The 18,509-nt window shown below is 42.2% G+C and overlaps 1 protein-coding gene across 7 annotated transcripts in view; it reads left to right on the forward strand.

Annotated features, from left to right (window-relative positions):
- OPHN1 (oligophrenin 1) overlaps positions 1-18,509 on the forward strand; it is an 84,154-nt gene that overhangs the window by 39,689 nt on the left and 25,956 nt on the right. For 4 of the 7 annotated variants that reach the window (XM_072124424.1, XM_072124423.1, XM_072124425.1 and 1 more), the window contains exons 4-14: positions 3,001-3,062; positions 4,931-5,002; positions 10,214-10,315; positions 10,749-10,859; positions 11,125-11,229; positions 12,761-12,890; positions 13,090-13,116; positions 13,319-13,419; positions 14,685-14,776; positions 16,203-16,281; positions 18,408-18,441. In XM_072124424.1, the coding sequence (XP_071980525.1) occupies positions 3,001-3,062; positions 4,931-5,002; positions 10,214-10,315; positions 10,749-10,859; positions 11,125-11,229; positions 12,761-12,890; positions 13,090-13,116; positions 13,319-13,419; positions 14,685-14,776; positions 16,203-16,281; positions 18,408-18,441 (915 nt within the window). The remainder of the gene's footprint in view (positions 1-3,000; positions 3,063-4,930; positions 5,003-10,213; positions 10,316-10,748; positions 10,860-11,124; positions 11,230-12,760; positions 12,891-13,089; positions 13,117-13,318; positions 13,420-14,684; positions 14,777-16,202; positions 16,282-18,407; positions 18,442-18,509) is intronic. The other 3 variants (XM_072124427.1, XM_072124428.1, XM_072124429.1) reach the window with 1 other exon arrangement.

Raw genomic sequence — 18,509 nt, forward strand, 5'->3', positions numbered from 1 at the left:
TCTGTTTCCAGCTCAATGCACTGTGTATTTGCTGGCACCGTGGCTATTAATATCAGCTGATTGTTATGGGGTGACAGTAACTGACCCTACCCTACCTCTTATAATGAGTACATCCACTCACCGGCCACTTTATTAGGTACACCTGTCCAACTGCTCGTTAACACTTAATTTCTAATCAGCCAATCACATGACGGCAACTCAGTGCATTTAGGCATGTAGACATGGTCAAGACAATCTCCTGCAGTTCAAACCGAGCATCAGTATGGGGAAGAAAGGTGATTTGAGTGCCTTTGAACGTGGCATGGTTGTTGGTGCCAGAAGGGCTGGTCTAAGTATTTCAGAAACTGCTGATCTACTGGGATTTTCACGCACAACCATCTCTAGGGTTTACAGAGAATGGTCCGAAAAAGAAAAAACATACAGTGAGCGGCAGTTCTGTGGGTGGAAATGCCTTGTTGATGCCAGAGGTCAGAGGAGAATGGGCAGACTGGTTCGAGCTGATAGAAAGGCAACAGTGACTCAAATCGCCACCCGTTACAACCAAGGTAGGCAGAAGAGCATCTCTGAACGCACAGTACGTCGAACTTTGAGGCAGATGGGCTACAGCAGCAGAAGACCACACCGGGTGCCACTCCTTTCAGCTAAGAACAGGAAACTGAGGCTACAATTTGCACAAGCTCATCGAAATTGGACAGTAGAAGATTGGAAAAACGTTGCCTGGTCTGATGAGTCTCGATTTCTGCTGCGACATTCGGATGGTAGGGTCAGAATTTGGCGTCAACAACATGAAAGCAAGGATCCATCCTGCCTTGTATCAACGGTTCAGGCTGGTGGTGGTGGTGTCATGGTGTGGGGAATATTTTCTTGGCACTCTTTGGGCCCCTTGGTACCAATTGAGCATCGTTGCAATGCCACAGCCTACCTGAGTATTGCTGCTGACCATGTCCTTCCCTTTATGACCACAATGTACCCAACATCTGATGGCTACTTTCAGCAGGATAATGCGCCATGTCATAAAGCTGGAATCATCTCAGACTGGTTTCTTGAACATGACAATGAGTTCACTGTACTCAAATGGCCTCCACAGTCACCAGATCTCAATCCAATAGAGCATCTTTGGGATGTGGTGGAACGGGAGATTCGCATTATGGATGTGCAGCCGACAAATCTGCGGCAACTGTGTGATGCCATCATGTCAATATGGACCAAAATCTCTGAGGAGCTTCCAGCACCTTGTTGAATCTATGCCACGAAGAATTGAGGCAGTTCTGAAGGCAAAAGGGGGTCCAACCCGTTACTAGCATGGTGTACCTAATAAAGTGGCCGGTGAGTGTATATCCTGGAAAACCCCTTCAAATGAGAATTGCTTTTCTCATATGATAAATGAGATTAACAGAATTTTTGGATTCACCAGTAAAGACGTTGGTATAATTTAGGGGTTAACAACAGATGTTTCAGCGCTGGTCCCTCTGTACCTGAGCCAAACAGTGACTCACCCTCAGTGATCAGCTGCAGCACAGCTCACTCCCAATAAGAGGCCCTGCCTGGGTGCCTGTAGCGGGGTCCTCCCTAGTCAGTGTGGAACACATTTAGAAACCTAAAGGGGCTTTTCCATTGAAAGAAAGTTAGGGGACATACACAGAATGTCCCATAAATCTGTAATGCATGTTCTCCCTTAAAAGACCAGCCCATGAATTTACCCCATAATTTGTAACCAAGTTAGGACACTTTTATACATTTATACGCATAATAAGAGTCATGTGTAGGCAGTTTTCTTGCATTAAACTTGGAACACATGGTTTTCCAACTCATTTGCTGAGCTCGTACTACACTAGAATCTAGTTTTTGGGAGTGAGCTGTTGTATTGCAGAACCTTCCCTACATGGAAAGCACCATTAAAATTATACAGTATGTGAAATGATGAGATTGTATCTCTGATACTGAACTGCTACTTGGCTGGGGAGGTAAGGAATGAGCTGTGCTTCAACCACTGTATTTGGGCTTTAGGTGCAGGACAGGTATATGTGTACTTACAAACTGACCAGCCATGTGCCCATCACAAGGTAAGATTGTACAGGCAGTCCCCGGGTTACGTACAAGATAGGGACAGTAGGTTTGTACTTAAGTCGAATTTGTATGTAAGTCGGATCTAAGATCGTGGTCCCGTTATAACAGTGGCTTGTAAAGCGCTTCCGTGCGCATAAAGAACAAGCCGCTGGTATATTGCGATTGCGATCTTAGTGATGCAAGTGGATCGGAGGTAACTAAGGACGCTGTTGCGCGATACCAGCGGCTTGTAAAGTGCTTCCGTGCGCATAAAGAACAAGCTGCTGGTATCGTGCGATGGCGTCCTTAGATACCTCCCACTCCACTTGTATCACTAAGATCGCGGTCCCATTATAACAATGGCTTGTAAAGCGCTTCCATGCGCATAGTTCAAGCCACTGGTATGACACAACCGCGATCTTAGTGATGAAAGCGGAGGGAGAGGTAACTAAGGACGCAGTCACACGATACCAGCGGCTTGTTCTTTATGCGCACAGAAGCGCTTTACAAGCCGCTGGTATCGCGCAACAGTGCCCTTAGTTACCTCCCCCTCCGCTTTCATCACTAAGGAGGCAGCGGCACACACAAGAGCAAGATAAGTGCAACTGCGATCTGAGGAATGGGTCAACCCTAGATACAAACGGGGTCATCGGCCGCGCATGCGCGGGTGAGGACCCCATTCGTAATTAGGGGTTGTTCATAACTCGGATCATCGTAAGTCGGGGACTGCCTGTATCTACTATTTCATGACATTTAATACATTAAGTAACCAGTTTCCTCTCCAATATATAAATAAACCATAACGATCATTCATGGTCCTTTGTGATGACTGTACAGGTAGAAGTTGTTTATAGGGTAAGTAGATGTTTCATTGTTTATGACCTGCAGTAATACATTGATGTAACCATCTTTTGTGAGAGCAATAAATTCACACATGTCTTTCCTTTCTCTTAGCGGAGTCCTTTAGAGAGTTTGCTGACTTGTTGCAGGAAGTGGAGGATGAGAAAATGATGATGGTAAGACCTGTTTTTCCTATAATGGCCTACTAGGGGTGTAAATGTGTCTTCATCCTTTTGTGTTACATTCATGAGAACATCTCATACCTGTCACTTGAAAGATCAAGATACTGTACAGGAATCCTGGGCCTGTTTGACATCTATGTGAATGATATAAAAGTGTATTAATGTCAGAAACAATTATATAAACCCACATGCACAGTCTGGGGTTTATTATAGGCTTGTGCTAAGTAACTGTATGACGATATTTTATGAGCATAATGCAATGCTTACTTCGTAGCCAAGTACAGTATGTACACTCATTCTTCTTTATAATACTGAATATCTTCCCACGCTCTTTTTTTTTCGATTTACAAAAACATCAGTTTCCTTTTGTATTTCTTTTACATTTGTACATGATTGTGAGGGGAACAATCTTGTTATATGTAACCTATACATATTAGTACATGGTAGCTAGTACGATGGCGGAAACTCCAAGCTCATGAGTACAGCGGACTCATAATCCAGGTCTACATACTCCTTATTTTACAAAAATTGCAAACTGTTTCCCTTTAGGATTTGATCCACTGCAATTGCATCCTTGTATCTGTAATATGCTGTCCTTGGAATAGACAGTACGTTAAAGGGGTTTTCCACAAGAGGTTTGTCTCTAAATTGAGACCCTCCAGACCCCATCCTGGGGTTTACCTCTTACTGGTTGAACAGTGTTGATTAAATGTGAACAGGATCTACATACACAGCACAGAATAATGATCTGCACACATATTACTTGTGAGACGCAGAAGTTCTACATGGTACAGGCGGTCCCCTACTTAAGGACACCCGACTTACAGACGACTTATAGTTACAAACGGTCCCCTCTGCCCACTGTGATCTCTGGTGAAGCTCTCTGAATGCTTTACTATAGTCCCAGATTGCAATAATCAGCTTAAAAGTGTCTGCAACGAAGCTTTATTGATAATCCTTGGTCCAATTACATCAAAACATTTTTAAACTCCAATTGTCACTTGGGCAAAAAAAAAAATTGTCTGGAGCTACAATTATAAAATATACAGTTTCGACTTGCATACAAATGCAACTTAAGAACAAACCTACGGTCCCTATCTTGTACGTAACCCGGGGACTGCCTGTATTCGGAATTCTAACTAATTTTAATGTGAGTTCCGGAATATATAGCTATACATAGTGATCTTAGAGAGAGAGATCTTTAGAGATTTTGGCCGTTTCCATTATCTGACCAGCACTTACAATCTGGATTTCAGCTACGGGACAGCAAAAGGAGACATTCTCCGATGGTTGTGGGTCCTGTGGGTTACATTTGTGTTGGAGGCTCCATCCAACCTGACAGATCACATTGTAGCCTATGGGGCTATCAAGTAACGTTTTCAGTTACATCAGGGGTCCATCACACTATTATTTTCATTGTTCTACTACTATGATAGATTAGGGCAATAGAAATAACCATTGCACATGTCAAGAAAACCTACGAAAAGGTAACATAGATGGACATTACATTTCCAATTAGAAAATGAAGTGATGATTGTGTATGGTATATGATGTTTGTGTATGAATTTTATAACCTCATGTTTTCATGAGGTTCTTGATTCTTTTAAGACTTTTCATAAAAAAAACCTGAAGAACGATATGCAGATTCTACTAAACAGCTAAAAGTGATGCTTTGATTATTTATGACATAAGTTTAAATTGGTTAATTCTGCACAGTTCTCTATGAGGATGTATGCTGTGCTGTATAATACAAGCAAACTGGAAACATTCTTACAGAATTTCTACTCAATGGACACTGTTTTACCTTTTTTTTTAGTGTTGTTTTTCCTATAGTGACTGTTTTCTCTGTGTTTCCACCGCAGCTTCAGAATGCAGATGAACTGCTGATCAAACCCCTGGAGGCTTTCCGCAAGGATCAAATTGGGCTCACTAAGGTACTTCCACATCCTGCCCGTGGGCTGCAAAGAACTCCTACAGTTCTGACAGTCTGTGTACACAGGGACTATAAATGGTGCTTCCTCTGCTTTAATCTCCACCACGACTTCTATAGAAGTACTATTTTCAAAAACATAGACGTCCAAAGAATAGAAATAAGATGACACATAAGTAGTAAATAAAAATGTTCACCGAGTTGCAGAGTAAAAGCATATTTCTATATTAGTACCTCTGTCTTCATACACTTGTGAGCAGTAAAAATACACAGTGAACAAGTCTACTCACTATACTTATTTTCACTGGAACCCAAGTAATAGAAGTCAATTACTTCCCTCCATGATGTTGCCATATCCCTCTAAAATGCCTTGTTTAAGAATCAACAGGGATAATAATATAGTCCCTTGTATAGTTAAAGGAAATCTACCACATGGATGCAGTTCTCCAAAACCAAGCGCACTTACACGCTGGTATGTGCCTCCTGAAACACAATCTGTTCTTCTTTTTGCTTCTAATAGCTTACTTTTTAAGAAAGCCGTCTCAAATGAGCATCTGGGGCTCCTGGCTACATCACAGAAGCCCCTTCTGGCTCCATTGTCTTCTAATTATTCGCGTCTCTATTCTGCGACTCTGCCAGACTCCTCCTTCCCCAGCCAGAGAGCAAATGGAAGTGTGAAGAGCTTTCTGTGATGTAACCAGGAGCCCGTGAGGCTCATTTGCGTAATTGTTTTCTCAAAACCTATTGGAATCAAAAAGAAGAACAGATTGTGTATGTGCACCTAGTCTGAGGGGCTGGAATTATGTGACTAGATTAGATGTGATTTAGATGAAAATAACCCCATGATCAGATGAAAATCGAATACTTGTTTCTGAAACAGAGTACATTGAGTGAGTGACTGCATGTGAGAGTCTAGAGGTTTTCATGTTTGCCTCGAGGTACACCTAAAATCCTAAGTTTAACTATTTCCTACCTCCTTTTTTTATGAGATCCTGATGAAGATCAGTTGATCACAATGGCCTGGTGACTTTGTATCCTGCCTGACTAGATACGTTTAAAAACTGAATTGTGTAGAAGTAGTCTCCCGAAAAAATCGAACTACTTTATTTCTCGGGCGTTGGTCAGCAAAATGGTCTAGCATAGTGGTCCTTAGACGGGACAGATAGGTTATGTTCACTGTCCCGGCTAGCGAGCCAAATGATCGGTCTAGTGGAACACAGTATTCATAGTACCACTAGACTGGATTAGAGGCACTGATGGTGTCAGTAGCCTATTCTGCATATTGTTAATAACACCTAGGTTCCTCTAGACCAGTGGTTCTCAACCTTTCTAATGCTGTGACCCCGCAATACAGTTCCCCATGTTGCGGTGACCCCAAACCATGTACAAGAATGTTGTATTTGCACCCAAAACGCAATAAAATCGAGGCTCCGATGGCGTTAGGCGACCCCTGTGTTTTGGTCGTTCCACCCCTGCCGGGGTCGCGACCCACAGGTTGAGAACCCCTGCTCTAGACCGATCATTTGGCTCGCTAGCCGGGACAGTGCACATAACTGCAATAACTAATCTGTCCCATCTAAGGACCACTATACTAGTCCAATGCCATTTGGGAGACTAGTTCTACACAATTTTAATGAAATTATTAATAAAGTTTATTTCAGATTTTTAACCTTTCTAGTCAGGCAGGATACAAAGTTACAATTTAAAGTGAAACATTAACCTAACATTATCAGTAGTGTGTGTCTGGTGTAATTTGTAGCAAAAACTGTCTGATAAGCTTTGTACCACATACACCAAGTGCTTAAGAAATTAGAGAGACTTCACTGAAAAAGGGATGTGGCTTTGGTAAAAAAATCAGTGGCATGAATTAGGACATAATTCACAAGCTTTTCAGTCCACGTTTCTGTAGTAATCTAAGCCAAAAAAATAGGAAGTTCAAAGTTATACAAGATAATCCTAATGGACTCCAGATTTATCCTCCAGCATCGGAGTGATAAGACACTGTAGTATAACTTTGCATTGTCTGACATTTTCACAATTTATCATCCCAGCTCTTACAGCACCATCGCTCCCATACCCTAGTGAAATACTCTCAATACTCTGTGTGATCCCGGCCTTACAGTACTTCATCATTGATCATTGACTGCTGTCATCTCTAGACAATATGATGACGACTTACAGAATATTTTGGCCATGTGTGAAGGCGTGTTTTTCTCATAGTTCTTCAACACACCCTTCCTGACAAGTGTCTCCTGGGAACAACCAGCCATGATATTAATATAATAAAAAAAATTACTATTACCCCGATTAGCATCTTGTCTGAATTTTGTAGCTCCTAGAACACTTTATTGAAAAAGGCCTTCTGGGAAGTTTGCCCTAAAACTAGAACGAGATGTGCTTGTTTGTGAAAGCGGCGAGCGTTGTCTCCCTAATAGGACTGTAACTACAGTCTATTGGGGTGGGGGAGGGAGCCACATGTTATAGTGAGGGGATGGATCCTCTCAGGCCATCTGGAGGCTGCCAGAATGAGTGAATTGGGAATAGGCTTCAGCCAACAGAAAGCTGGAGACTGTACAGATTGTGCTCCCACCTCCTCCTGCTTTATAACCCATTCATTCCCAGCCACACAATCCAGGGACAGGCAGCTGGGAACGGAGCACCAGCTTGCACTTTAACTACTGGCTTCAGGGAACACATTGTCATTTGGCATAATACTTTATGGGATCAAAGAAAGACTTTTGTGTGTTTTCTAAAAAGTTGAACTACAAAGTTATTCCTGGTAAATCTGTGTGTAAGAAATCATGTTTGCGTTCCCCAGAGGATGCAGAATGTCCCTGTTACATATAAGAGCTGTTTATTGTACCCCGTAAGGTCCACACCTCCTACGTACTGTGTGTTCATTCATATGACTTGTAAGTAAAAAGCGGACATGGTGGAGGGATCCCCCACACACTAGGCAGGAGGAGTAACTGCTGTGTGCCCCCTAGTGGTCAGTACGTTTACCAACATAGACCATACTACAATAGTAAGAAGTGATCTGCAGCCTTTAACTGTTTCTTATTATACACAGCAAGCACTCAGAGGTCGTCTTGTATTGCTAAATCTACTGAAATGTTTCTTTATTATTTGTAAATGGGTCACGTTTGTAATGGAAGTAATAAACAATGATACAATACAGGTAGGATAAAGGGGCCTTTAGGAATATTTTCAGCCCATCAATCTCAGACTGTGTACTGTTATATATGATACAAGGGGGAGGGGGTGGGATTATCATAATATCCGCACATGATGAAACGCTGCTCCTCTGTTGTCACCGAATCAGGAGGCCGCGGCCCTTTCACACCCCTCGATGCCCACTTGGTGTGGGGTGTTGTAAAGCGGAAAATAATTGCAAATAGCCAGGCATTACAATTATTTCAGCGCCTGTATGCCATGGAGATATGCTGTATATTTTCCCCTTTACACCATCACCACCACATTTGGTTGGTGGCGGATTGGCAAATGCCAATGTATGCCAGTGCAGCCAGTTGCCAAATACATCAGGAAGTACGCGGAGGAGCGGGGCTTTCTTCTTACACTGGTGCATGATGCGGTGGCATATGTTGAATATCCTCCTTTGACTCATATCTGTGGTCAGTCAGTGAAATACTGTTGGCACATGGTCCAGCCTTAATGGAGAAACCATGGTCATGCATCGCCATCCTGAAGGTTTGTGAACAGGAGATGATTTTGGAATGATTGGCCAATCCTAGATCGCACTCCCGTCGCAATCCCCGAGATGCGTTGTCCGACGAGGATTCGGAGCTTCCGCGATTCACTAAGATCATGCGTCCAATTTCCTGCATGTGCCGTTTCCCCGCTCAGATCCGCCGGAGTTCACATTCTTCTTCCTGGTGTATGTGAGTGCATGGCTTGCGACACCATTTTGAATGTTAAACCCCGCGCTTAGTCCGAATCAGTCAGGTTGTCCGATGGCCATGCCCCCCGATTTGTGTCGCATGGAGTCTGCGCCAAAATCCAAACGCGTGCACCAAAAACCCCAGTTAAGTGCGGCGCAAAACGGAAAAAGTCGGGAAACCCAACAAAAATGCGGTCCACGGACCCTTAGTAAATGTGCCCCAAAGTCTCTACCACTGACATGACAGTATGGGGACACACCCTATAGACTCGGAGACAGGAACCATTTTCTCGCTTTCCCAGTTTGCACCCTATTTATTTATTTTTTTACTAACTTCGCCCCTTTTGTGTTGTACTTTTGGTCATTTCCCTACATGTCTATGTTGAATTTCATTTTTCCTTTCTAAGTATAAAAGATATCTGTTGTCCATAAGCCATAAATACATTCCTTACAACTGAGTAACATTGTCTAGTTTCATCAGCTCTTTATGAGTCTCATGCATATTATAATCTTTTTCCAAGCATGACTCAGAGAAAGTTATGTCACAAGCATGAATAATACTATGTGGAAGACAAGTTCTTGCGCCTCATAGAAAGGCTTTGTCTCAGAGTTCTGGGGATTACTCCATTAGGGAGATTAAGGGTATATTGCTGCTACAGTTATTTGGATGGAGTTTGGGAAAATCCTTCACATGCTGCAGAAAGATCAGTGTTCACATGTATGAAATGGATTTTCATATGCTTGTAAGTTTTGGTATCGCAGGATTGGAGATAAGCGCCTGACTCATGGGACCCCAGCCAGAACAAGAACATGGGTCTGCAAAACTCCTGACCCGATTTGAATAGTGTGTGATGGACATTCCTTTTACTTCTATGGGATATCTCCATTCCCTGCAACCCCATAGACGTCATGTGCATCAGACATGTGCATCAAGCGCTTAGTTTTCAGGAAACTTGTGGATCCCCTCTTGGGCCACCAACAATCGGACAACTTTCTACTATCCTGTGGAGCAGGGGCGTAACTTGAAGGGGTGCAGAGGGCGTGGTCACAACCGGGCCCATGAGGCATAGAGGGCCCATATGGTGTATCTTTCCTATATGAAAAGACTAGTACTATACACAAAACATTATAATCGGGGGCCTGGCACGCATTTTGCCCAGGGGGCCCAGCAGCTTCAAGTAACGCCACAACTGTGGAGCTCTGAGAAGTGGCATTAATTTAAAATTAATCTCTTTGCTTTTGGGACTTAGAGAACTAAAATCCATTAAAATATAACATTTTAAGGAATTGTCATGCAAATATTTGTTTGTATTGTAGGAACGAAAAAAGAAATTTGATAGAGACAGTGAGAAATTTTACTCCTTGCTGGATAAACATCTGCATTTGTCTTCCAAGAAGAAGGAGGCTCAGCTCCAAGAGGTAAGACAGGGGTATACATGACAGTTTTGAGTGTATACAGACGTATCATTTCTTACCTATACGCTTGGTGTTGTGAATTGCGACCTGTAAAAAATATTTTGATTTGGAGTCTTTTTTACATTGCATTCACCTAATGCCCAAAGGTGATATCAACTCAGTATCAGACTGGTAGTGGTCCTACACCAGCATCTTAACCAGCTATAAGTTATGAAATGGCATTGAGAGCACAGCTCCATTCTTTATGGAGTGGCAGTGTTTGGTTACTGCAGCTTATCTCCTTCACTTGAATGGGCATGAAACTGCAGTGATTTGGCTCAACCACTAATGTCAATATAAAAGACCATATAGAACTTACTACTTGGTAATGGTGTTATTTTTTTCTCAGTTTATTTCTCTTTTTCATTAATAGTTTCTAATGCATCTTTCAATGCAGGCAGATCTACAAGTAGACAAAGAGAAGCAGAACTTTTATGAGTCCTCACTTGAATATGTCTATCAAATTCAGGAGGTTCAGGAGAGTAAGAAGTTCAGCCTGGTGGAGCCGGTAAATGATTTTGAAATGTATTTTTAGTAATAAAGCAAATTTTCCTGGTAAAAATGTACAATTATATTAGTAAGTTAAAATCTATCTCGTTAACCTTATCCGTATGTTTCTACTGTATATAATATGTGACATCTGGGTTTTTTTAATAGAAATTTTCATGAAATTGAATGATTGACTTTTGTACATATATACTGTATGTGTATCCAATCTATACGTTCATTGTAATCCTCACTTATAAGTCAATGAATGTTTGTTTTACCCCCAGGTTTTGGCCTTCCTGCATTGTCTATTTACATCTAATAGCCTTACATTTGAGTTGACGCAGGACTTCTTACCCTACAAGCAGCAGCTACAGCTCAGCCTTCAGAATGTAAGTTCTGTGTTTTCTACTAAGGACTTGGCACACACCGGGCTATTAGAGGATAGGCAATTTTTCATGGTCCTAAGTAAATAAAATGTGAATATATTTCTCTGGTTTTGCTGGTATTCCTCATGCTAGGGCCATGGCCGCCATCCGTTAATTGTGGCACTGCAGTCCTGGGCCTAGCCACTAATTTAGGCCCGAGCTGCAGTCTGACTCCGGCCCTCAATCAGCTCTATGTGCATCTAAGACACACACAGTGCTGATAGGGGTCGTGCGAGGGGGGTACCAGTGCTCATAAGACCAGTACTCACCTTTCCTGTGCTCCCACGCAGTGCCTCTTCTCCTTGGATTCCTTAGCGGTAGAGCGAGCAAAGCCAGGTCCGTGCGTTCTCCCCATGCACACACACTATGACACAACATGATGTGATAGTGTGTGAGAGAGCACAGAGCTGGCTCTGCTCCCTTTACTGCTGAGAAGAGGAGCTGCACTCAACTACAGGGAGAAGAGGAGCTGCTTGGGAGTGCCGGGAGATGAGCACTGATTTTATTTTATTATTTTTTGAGGCAGTGTGCGCTGGCTACCTATCCACTGGGGGCTGGAGGGCATAGTCTGCTGGCTATCTTTCTCCTTTCGGGGGGGGGGGGGAGAGTTCTGGCTACCTATCTACTGGAGGGGCAGTGTGTGCTGGCTACCTATCTACTGGAGGGGCAGTGTGTGCTGGCTACCTGTTTACTGTGGGGGGGGGGGGCAGTGTGTGCTGGGCTATGTATCCACTAGGGAGAGGGGCAGTGTGTGCTGGGCAGCCTATCTATTTGGGGACATGACTACCTATATAATGGGTGACATGTGCGGGAGCTACATATCTACTGAGTGACATGTGCTTGGCTACAGACAGAGTATACTTTATATACATTGTTAATGCATTTTGCGCTTTATATGAACACACCGTTAATTAATGAATTAGGGGGGGCTGTATGTAATCAGGTCAGGGGATGTCATATATATATATATATATATATAGTAAGTTGGTGGTGCTGTGCTCACTATAATTCATTTGAGGGAACTTTATATTGGAGAATGAATTTATGTAGCACTTGTATGCCATTTTGTATATGCAGAAAAGTAATCGATCCGGATGGTGATCATTTGTACCAGTGTCATATAGCGACAATGGTACAATTGATCCGGAGCCGAGTAGGCCCCTCCAGCTCCCCGGGCCCCAGCACTTGCCCGGGTTGGCCGGGTACTGCCGCCGGGCTTGTTCAGGGGCCCCAAGGGCCCTGGCAAGGGCTGTGGATTGTTTATTTGCAATGGGTAGGTCATTATTATGAGATCTGCTGACCCGTACCAGAAAGCTGGAATACTATTCCTGGCCAATGCGTGGTGAATGGTATTGTGTGATTGCTGGGGCTGCTGTGGCCCATACAATCATGTGTGTAGTGGGAGAGGTGGAAGTCGGTCCCCTGCTAATCTGATATTGATAGGTCATCCTTCTTAAAATATTAACTAATATGAAAAGTTTTCCTTCCTCTATAGACACGTAATCACTTTGGCAGTACACGGGAAGAACTGGAAGATTTGAAGAAGCGGATGACGGACGCGCCTATGATCTGCAAGCTAAAGGGACAGAGCACCATTGAAGGATACTTGTACTCCCAGGAGAAAAGTAATGTGGCTTTAAACACTAAGGACCATATTTTTCTTTTTTCTTGTTGTAACATTCACAATCCCTAAATTTGTAATGGGGCACAGTACACTCTTACCTTTTGGCAGATGCTGAGGATGTTGTAGGTCAATGTCTTGATGGCTTGATATCTAATGTGTATATACCCTTTCTTCTTTTCTTTTCCTTTTTGCCTACTAAGGGAGGGATGTTTTATCACTTTGCACAGGTTTAAACCTATTTGTACTTTCATGACTCTTCATATCAGTATATATTATACCATTTACTGTGCCCGTTGGTTACATTTGCTTACATTGCTTGTACATTACCATTGCTATTCCATTTTGTCATTAAGTCACCGAAAATTTGGATTTATTGGGTAGGGAATGATCACTATGAGTAATATGCACTTCTCTGTTTATGGCTTCCAGGGGCTCTTGGCCTTACCTGGGTAAAATATTACTGCAGATATGAGAAGGAAGGAAAGATCCTGGGCATGACACCAGTGGAGCAGAAGCCTGGCTCTCGACAGGTAAAAATGCAGATCTTTCTGGAAAAGGGATTCCTAATATTCTGTGGGCTCAAAATCTCTATTTTAATTTTTATTCTGGAATAACACCATGAAATCCCATGTTGATTGTACTTGTATATGGATGTAGGTGATAAATTAGTGATCACTGGGAACTACTACTGGGAACTTGTTGATAACTAGAATGGGATCCCAAATGCCCATTCTGGTAAGGATTTAATGTATTGGTGATCACACATGTGCACTGCTGCTTCAATTAATATCTATAATACTCCAGTTATAGCAAGTTAGGCCCTATCCATGGTGATCGGTTTTGGGCCTTAGTGATGGGACTTTCACAGATTTCGGGAATGAGGGTGCCTTGTACCCTTGACGTAGCTCAAGATGACCAGAGCAGTCGGGGCATGCGTGAGTGGCTGCTCCGGTCATCTCAGGTGCAACGGGGGGGGGGGGGGATTTGCTGAGATCGCATCCTCTAGATAGGCCTAACGTTCTATGAGAACCCCGTTTATGCAAAGATTGGACCTGACCAAGATAGAGGAGCCAAAGAGTCCTTTGTCCTACTGCAGACGGTAGAACAGCAGAGACCACCTGCTCCATCCCGTTACCTCATAGCCCGACAAGCCTGTTCGGAGTGAAAGGGGCACAAAGCTGAACTCCTGAAACATATTAGCTTATTTTTAGCTTTTTGATTTGCAGCAAATTTTTATCATGTGAAAGTGTAATCTACAAACCTATAGTGGACTTCAATGTAGAGAATAATCATATTCATCTCCTTAATTTATTTAGTTAATAGTTTGTTTTTTAAAATAATAATCCATAGTTACAGTTGCTTTTTATGTGGTGTTTTCAACCTGTAACATAACAGAAGTTGTGTAACTGTGTCTTTGTTTAGTGACGATCTAATCCTATTTGTCTGTAAGGAAAGCCTGTGTTATAATCTGCTGCGGCCATCTGTCACAAGAGGACACTCATTGTTTTTTATCCTCCATGCATTGCTGTTGATGTGTTATTATTGCTCCTTCTTTCTCATGGTTTCTCTCTTATACCTGCTCCTTACATTACCTTCTTCTTCACAGCTCTACTGTTCATGCGTTTAACTCTACAATTCCTCTTTCAATCTTCTCTTTCATGTACCTGCCCTTCTTCATTCTTTTTCTCTCCTCTTCTCTTCTCTCATTTTATTCCTCCTCTTCACTCCTCCAATTTTGACTCTTGGATTAGTTGTTTCTGTATAACCAGAACTTGTTTCTCGTATCTGTGTGCAGGTGAGCCAAGAACTGACCCTTAAATCTTGTACAAGAAGAAAAAGTGACACCATTGACAAAAGATTTTGTTTTGATGTAGAGACCAATGAGAGGTAAGCGTACGACTACATGTTCTGCTTTTTATTTAAATAAGACATGTCATCATACTGTCATTTTTTTCTTGATGTTTGAACTTGGCATTTTTAGTTCCTCTCTTATTCCTGAATGGAAAGCTTGGTGTTATTGATTTGATGTGTGTGTCTGTAAACTGCCTGGCAGTGCTAGAACCGGATATACAGTGTAAGGCCGCATCCACACGACCATAGGGGCGTATGTACGGCCACAAGCTCACAGCCTTATATGCGTCCCCCGTAGATGGCAATGACCTCATGCATATGTTGTGTGTATGAGGCCTTAAAGGGGTAGTCCCATTTCAGCAAATGAATGTTACTGTTTAGTATGATGAAAAATAAAACAATCTTCCAATATACTTTCTGTATCATTGTTTTCTAGATCTCTGCTTGCTGTCATTCTATACTAAGCTTCTATGTTAACTTCTAGTGGACAGAAATCTGATATAACGAGCCGTGCACCTGTGTGACCATGGTCAGATTTCTGTCCACTAGAAGTTAACATAGAAGCTTTCTATAGAATGACAGCAAGCATGGTTCTAGAGAACCATGAGGAATTGACACAGAAAGTATATTGGAAAATTGTATAACTTTTCATTATTCAAACAATATCAATTACTTGTTTAAATGGGAATTCCTCTTCAAATAGTGTTGAAACTCACTTGTCAAATTAATCCTACATTTCTTGAAGGAATGATGGAGGAACAGGAAAATATGCCTCATATTTTTTATTCTATGGGAGTTATAACACAAGTCTGGAGTACTTGTTAGGCTTAGTTCACACCTGTGTTCAGCAGGTTCACTTAACCACCTATGGTCTTTTTGTGTACGTTCCCAGCTGGGCTGTAGATGCAGGCTATCACTTGACCCCTGTGGGCAGTCAGCGCCCTGAGAGTGGTCACAGGAGGGGGATTGGTGATGCCACTGTTGAACGTCACCTCTCCTGCGCCTGTGACAGCTACAGCATCTGATTTTTTTATCTTTCCATGTCCCATGTGATCTCAGACAACCCCTTTAAATATGATATGACTTATTTCCTATTATAGGAGTGGGGAGTCTGACATTCAGGACCCCTTCTAATGAGTATGGGGGGAACCGCTAGCCCCTTTTAGCTACACTGTGGTGGTGATTTTTCGCATTGTCCTGTGAGCTGTCTTAAAAGTTATTTGTTGCTCCATTGACTTCTATAGGACCCCTAGCCCTCATCGTACTAGTAGCAAGAAGAGTGCTAAGACAGACTCCCCATGATTAGACATGTGTCCTCTGTCCTGAGGATTGGTGAAAGATATTGATATTATTAAACATAAAATAATTGTGCTTCCATATTTTGAGTAGTGATAAATGAGATTTTTTACGGCTTCTTTTAGCGATCACTTGTGTTACATCCTCCATTGCTTCTGTGTTTCAGGCAGGGCACAATCACTTTACAGGCTCTGTCAGAGGCCAACAGGCGCTTGTGGCTCGAGGCGATGGATGGCAAGGAACCCGTAAGTGTTTGGAATTTGCATCTTTATCTCTGGCCTTATGCAGCATGTGTATATCGAGATGGTCATACTATTATTATACTATTAGAGCCTACAGTATTGATGCATCCCTGCTATAAGCTCAGTATTAGTTATGGTAATGTCTAGACCTAGTAGTGACTCCAGTTTATAATTAGACTTGGGCGTTATCAGTAAGATCTATGTGTGTAATAGAGCATTGCATGAATATCATTCACCCTCTTGTCTTACATAATACCATTAGGAAACAGGAACAATCTGATTAGAAACCTCTCCCTGCGACTTCCATAGAGACCGCTTACAGGATCTTATTCAGTTGCATTATACCCTAATGTGATTGGCTTTCTGAAAATCAAGTAACAAATAAGTAAAATCAGTATTGTGCTGGCCTCTTTATAAGCTTTTCAGATATACTTTTAATGTTTCCCATGGATCTTTAATTTTAGTGAAAAGCTATATGTTTATGCAAATGAGCTGCTTGGTGCATCGGGGGCGGAGCTATGACTGCTGGTGCTCCGGTTTTGTTCTTTATGCTATGGAAGATGTTGGGCGCTGAGTAAAGGAGGGTTGTTGGATACTGGTCAGCACAGGAAGACAACTCACAGTCTCGCTAGTCCTCATGAACCTTGGTACAGCAAGACGCTCATTTGCATAATGATACAATTATTATTTTCCAAAATGACAGATCACTGGGGAACTAGCTGAAAGCTTATAAAGTGCCCTACACAATGCTGTTATTTCTTGAAGTGTGATTTGGGAGGAATTGAACTCTTTAAAGGCTACGTCCACATATTGTACCAGGTTTCTTTATTGTCCCAATGCATTTAACATGAAAAATCTACTGATTACCGGTATGTCCGTTCTAGCAATTCTTACTTTCCTGGTGGGTTAGGTAGAAGATAAAATAACTACAAGATCCGACCACTCAGGAATTTGATTGTTACCTCCTATGGAAACACACTGGGGCTCATTTACTAAGGGCCCTGCGACTATTTCCATTTTGCGCCGCTGGGACAGGGATTTAAAAGGGGTTTTTGACACACACGATCGGATTTTGGCTTTCATGCATCACAAATCAGGGGGCGGGCCATCAGACGATCCGACGGATTCGGACAAACCGCTGGATTTAACTTCAAAATTGTGTCGCAAGCCAAGCACTTACATGCATCGGGAGGAAGAAGGTGAACTCTGGCGGACCTGAACGGGAAAGCAACACATGCAGGATAACGGGCGCCACATGCAGGATAACGGGCGCATGATCTTCATGAATCGCGGCAGAGTTCATCCTCGTCGGACAGTCCGGATCGGAGATCGCGCAGGCAACGGGTAAGTAAGTGTGCCCCAATGTATAAGAATAGGGATTTTTTAAAGCCAAAATATTCCAGTCTCTTCTACAATTTGTAAAATTCACACTTAAAATGTAACACTGCCATCTGCTGGTCATCACGTTTTTTTCAGGTATAATTACTATTCACAATTTAATTGCTACCAATTGATAAAGCAGGAATTGGCTGAAAATGGAGATTATACAAGAGGGTATTACTTTGTCTGACAATGAGAATGATTCAAAAAATATTTTCCATAAAAGTAGCATTATAAAAAGTTTCCATAGTAACTGGTTCAGATAATAAAATATTATCTGTCATTTCAATTGTATAGTACAGATAAATATAGGTGTAACTGGTGTAGAGTAGTGCTTCCACACTACCCTCTTACATGCCTATTAGTCTGTCTGCGTTCAGATGTAGCAGAGCTGAGTTGCATTTGGCCCCATATGTTATTCCATTGTCAGTGAAATGCACAATGTAATAAGAAATATTTGCATGATCTTTTTCACCATTTTTGAATATAAAACAATAAAAACAAAGATGCTGCACACACTTTCCTAATGTGCAATGGACTCTGCTTACATTGCAAAGTTCAGCCACAATGAAATGAGCAGATTGCAACATCCAGTGTCTGGACAGAAGCCGAGTATATACAGTTCTCCAGAAAAGATAACATCTCCTAGGCATCTAATGATATGCCTCCATTACGGATCACTTCTCTTGGCATGTCTGATGCTTTCTCAATGATTCCTCAATGTTCTTCCTTTTTCTCTCCCACAATAGATTTATCACAGTCCAATAACAAAGCGCGATGAAAGTGAGTAACGCTCCATCCCCTGCAATTTATATGTTATGGCTTATTGTGTTACGCTATGTTCTCCTCTT

The sequence above is a fragment of the Engystomops pustulosus genome, chromosome 9, assembly GCF_040894005.1.
Source record: "Engystomops pustulosus chromosome 9, aEngPut4.maternal, whole genome shotgun sequence".
Classification (NCBI taxonomy): Eukaryota; Metazoa; Chordata; class Amphibia; order Anura; family Leptodactylidae; genus Engystomops; species Engystomops pustulosus.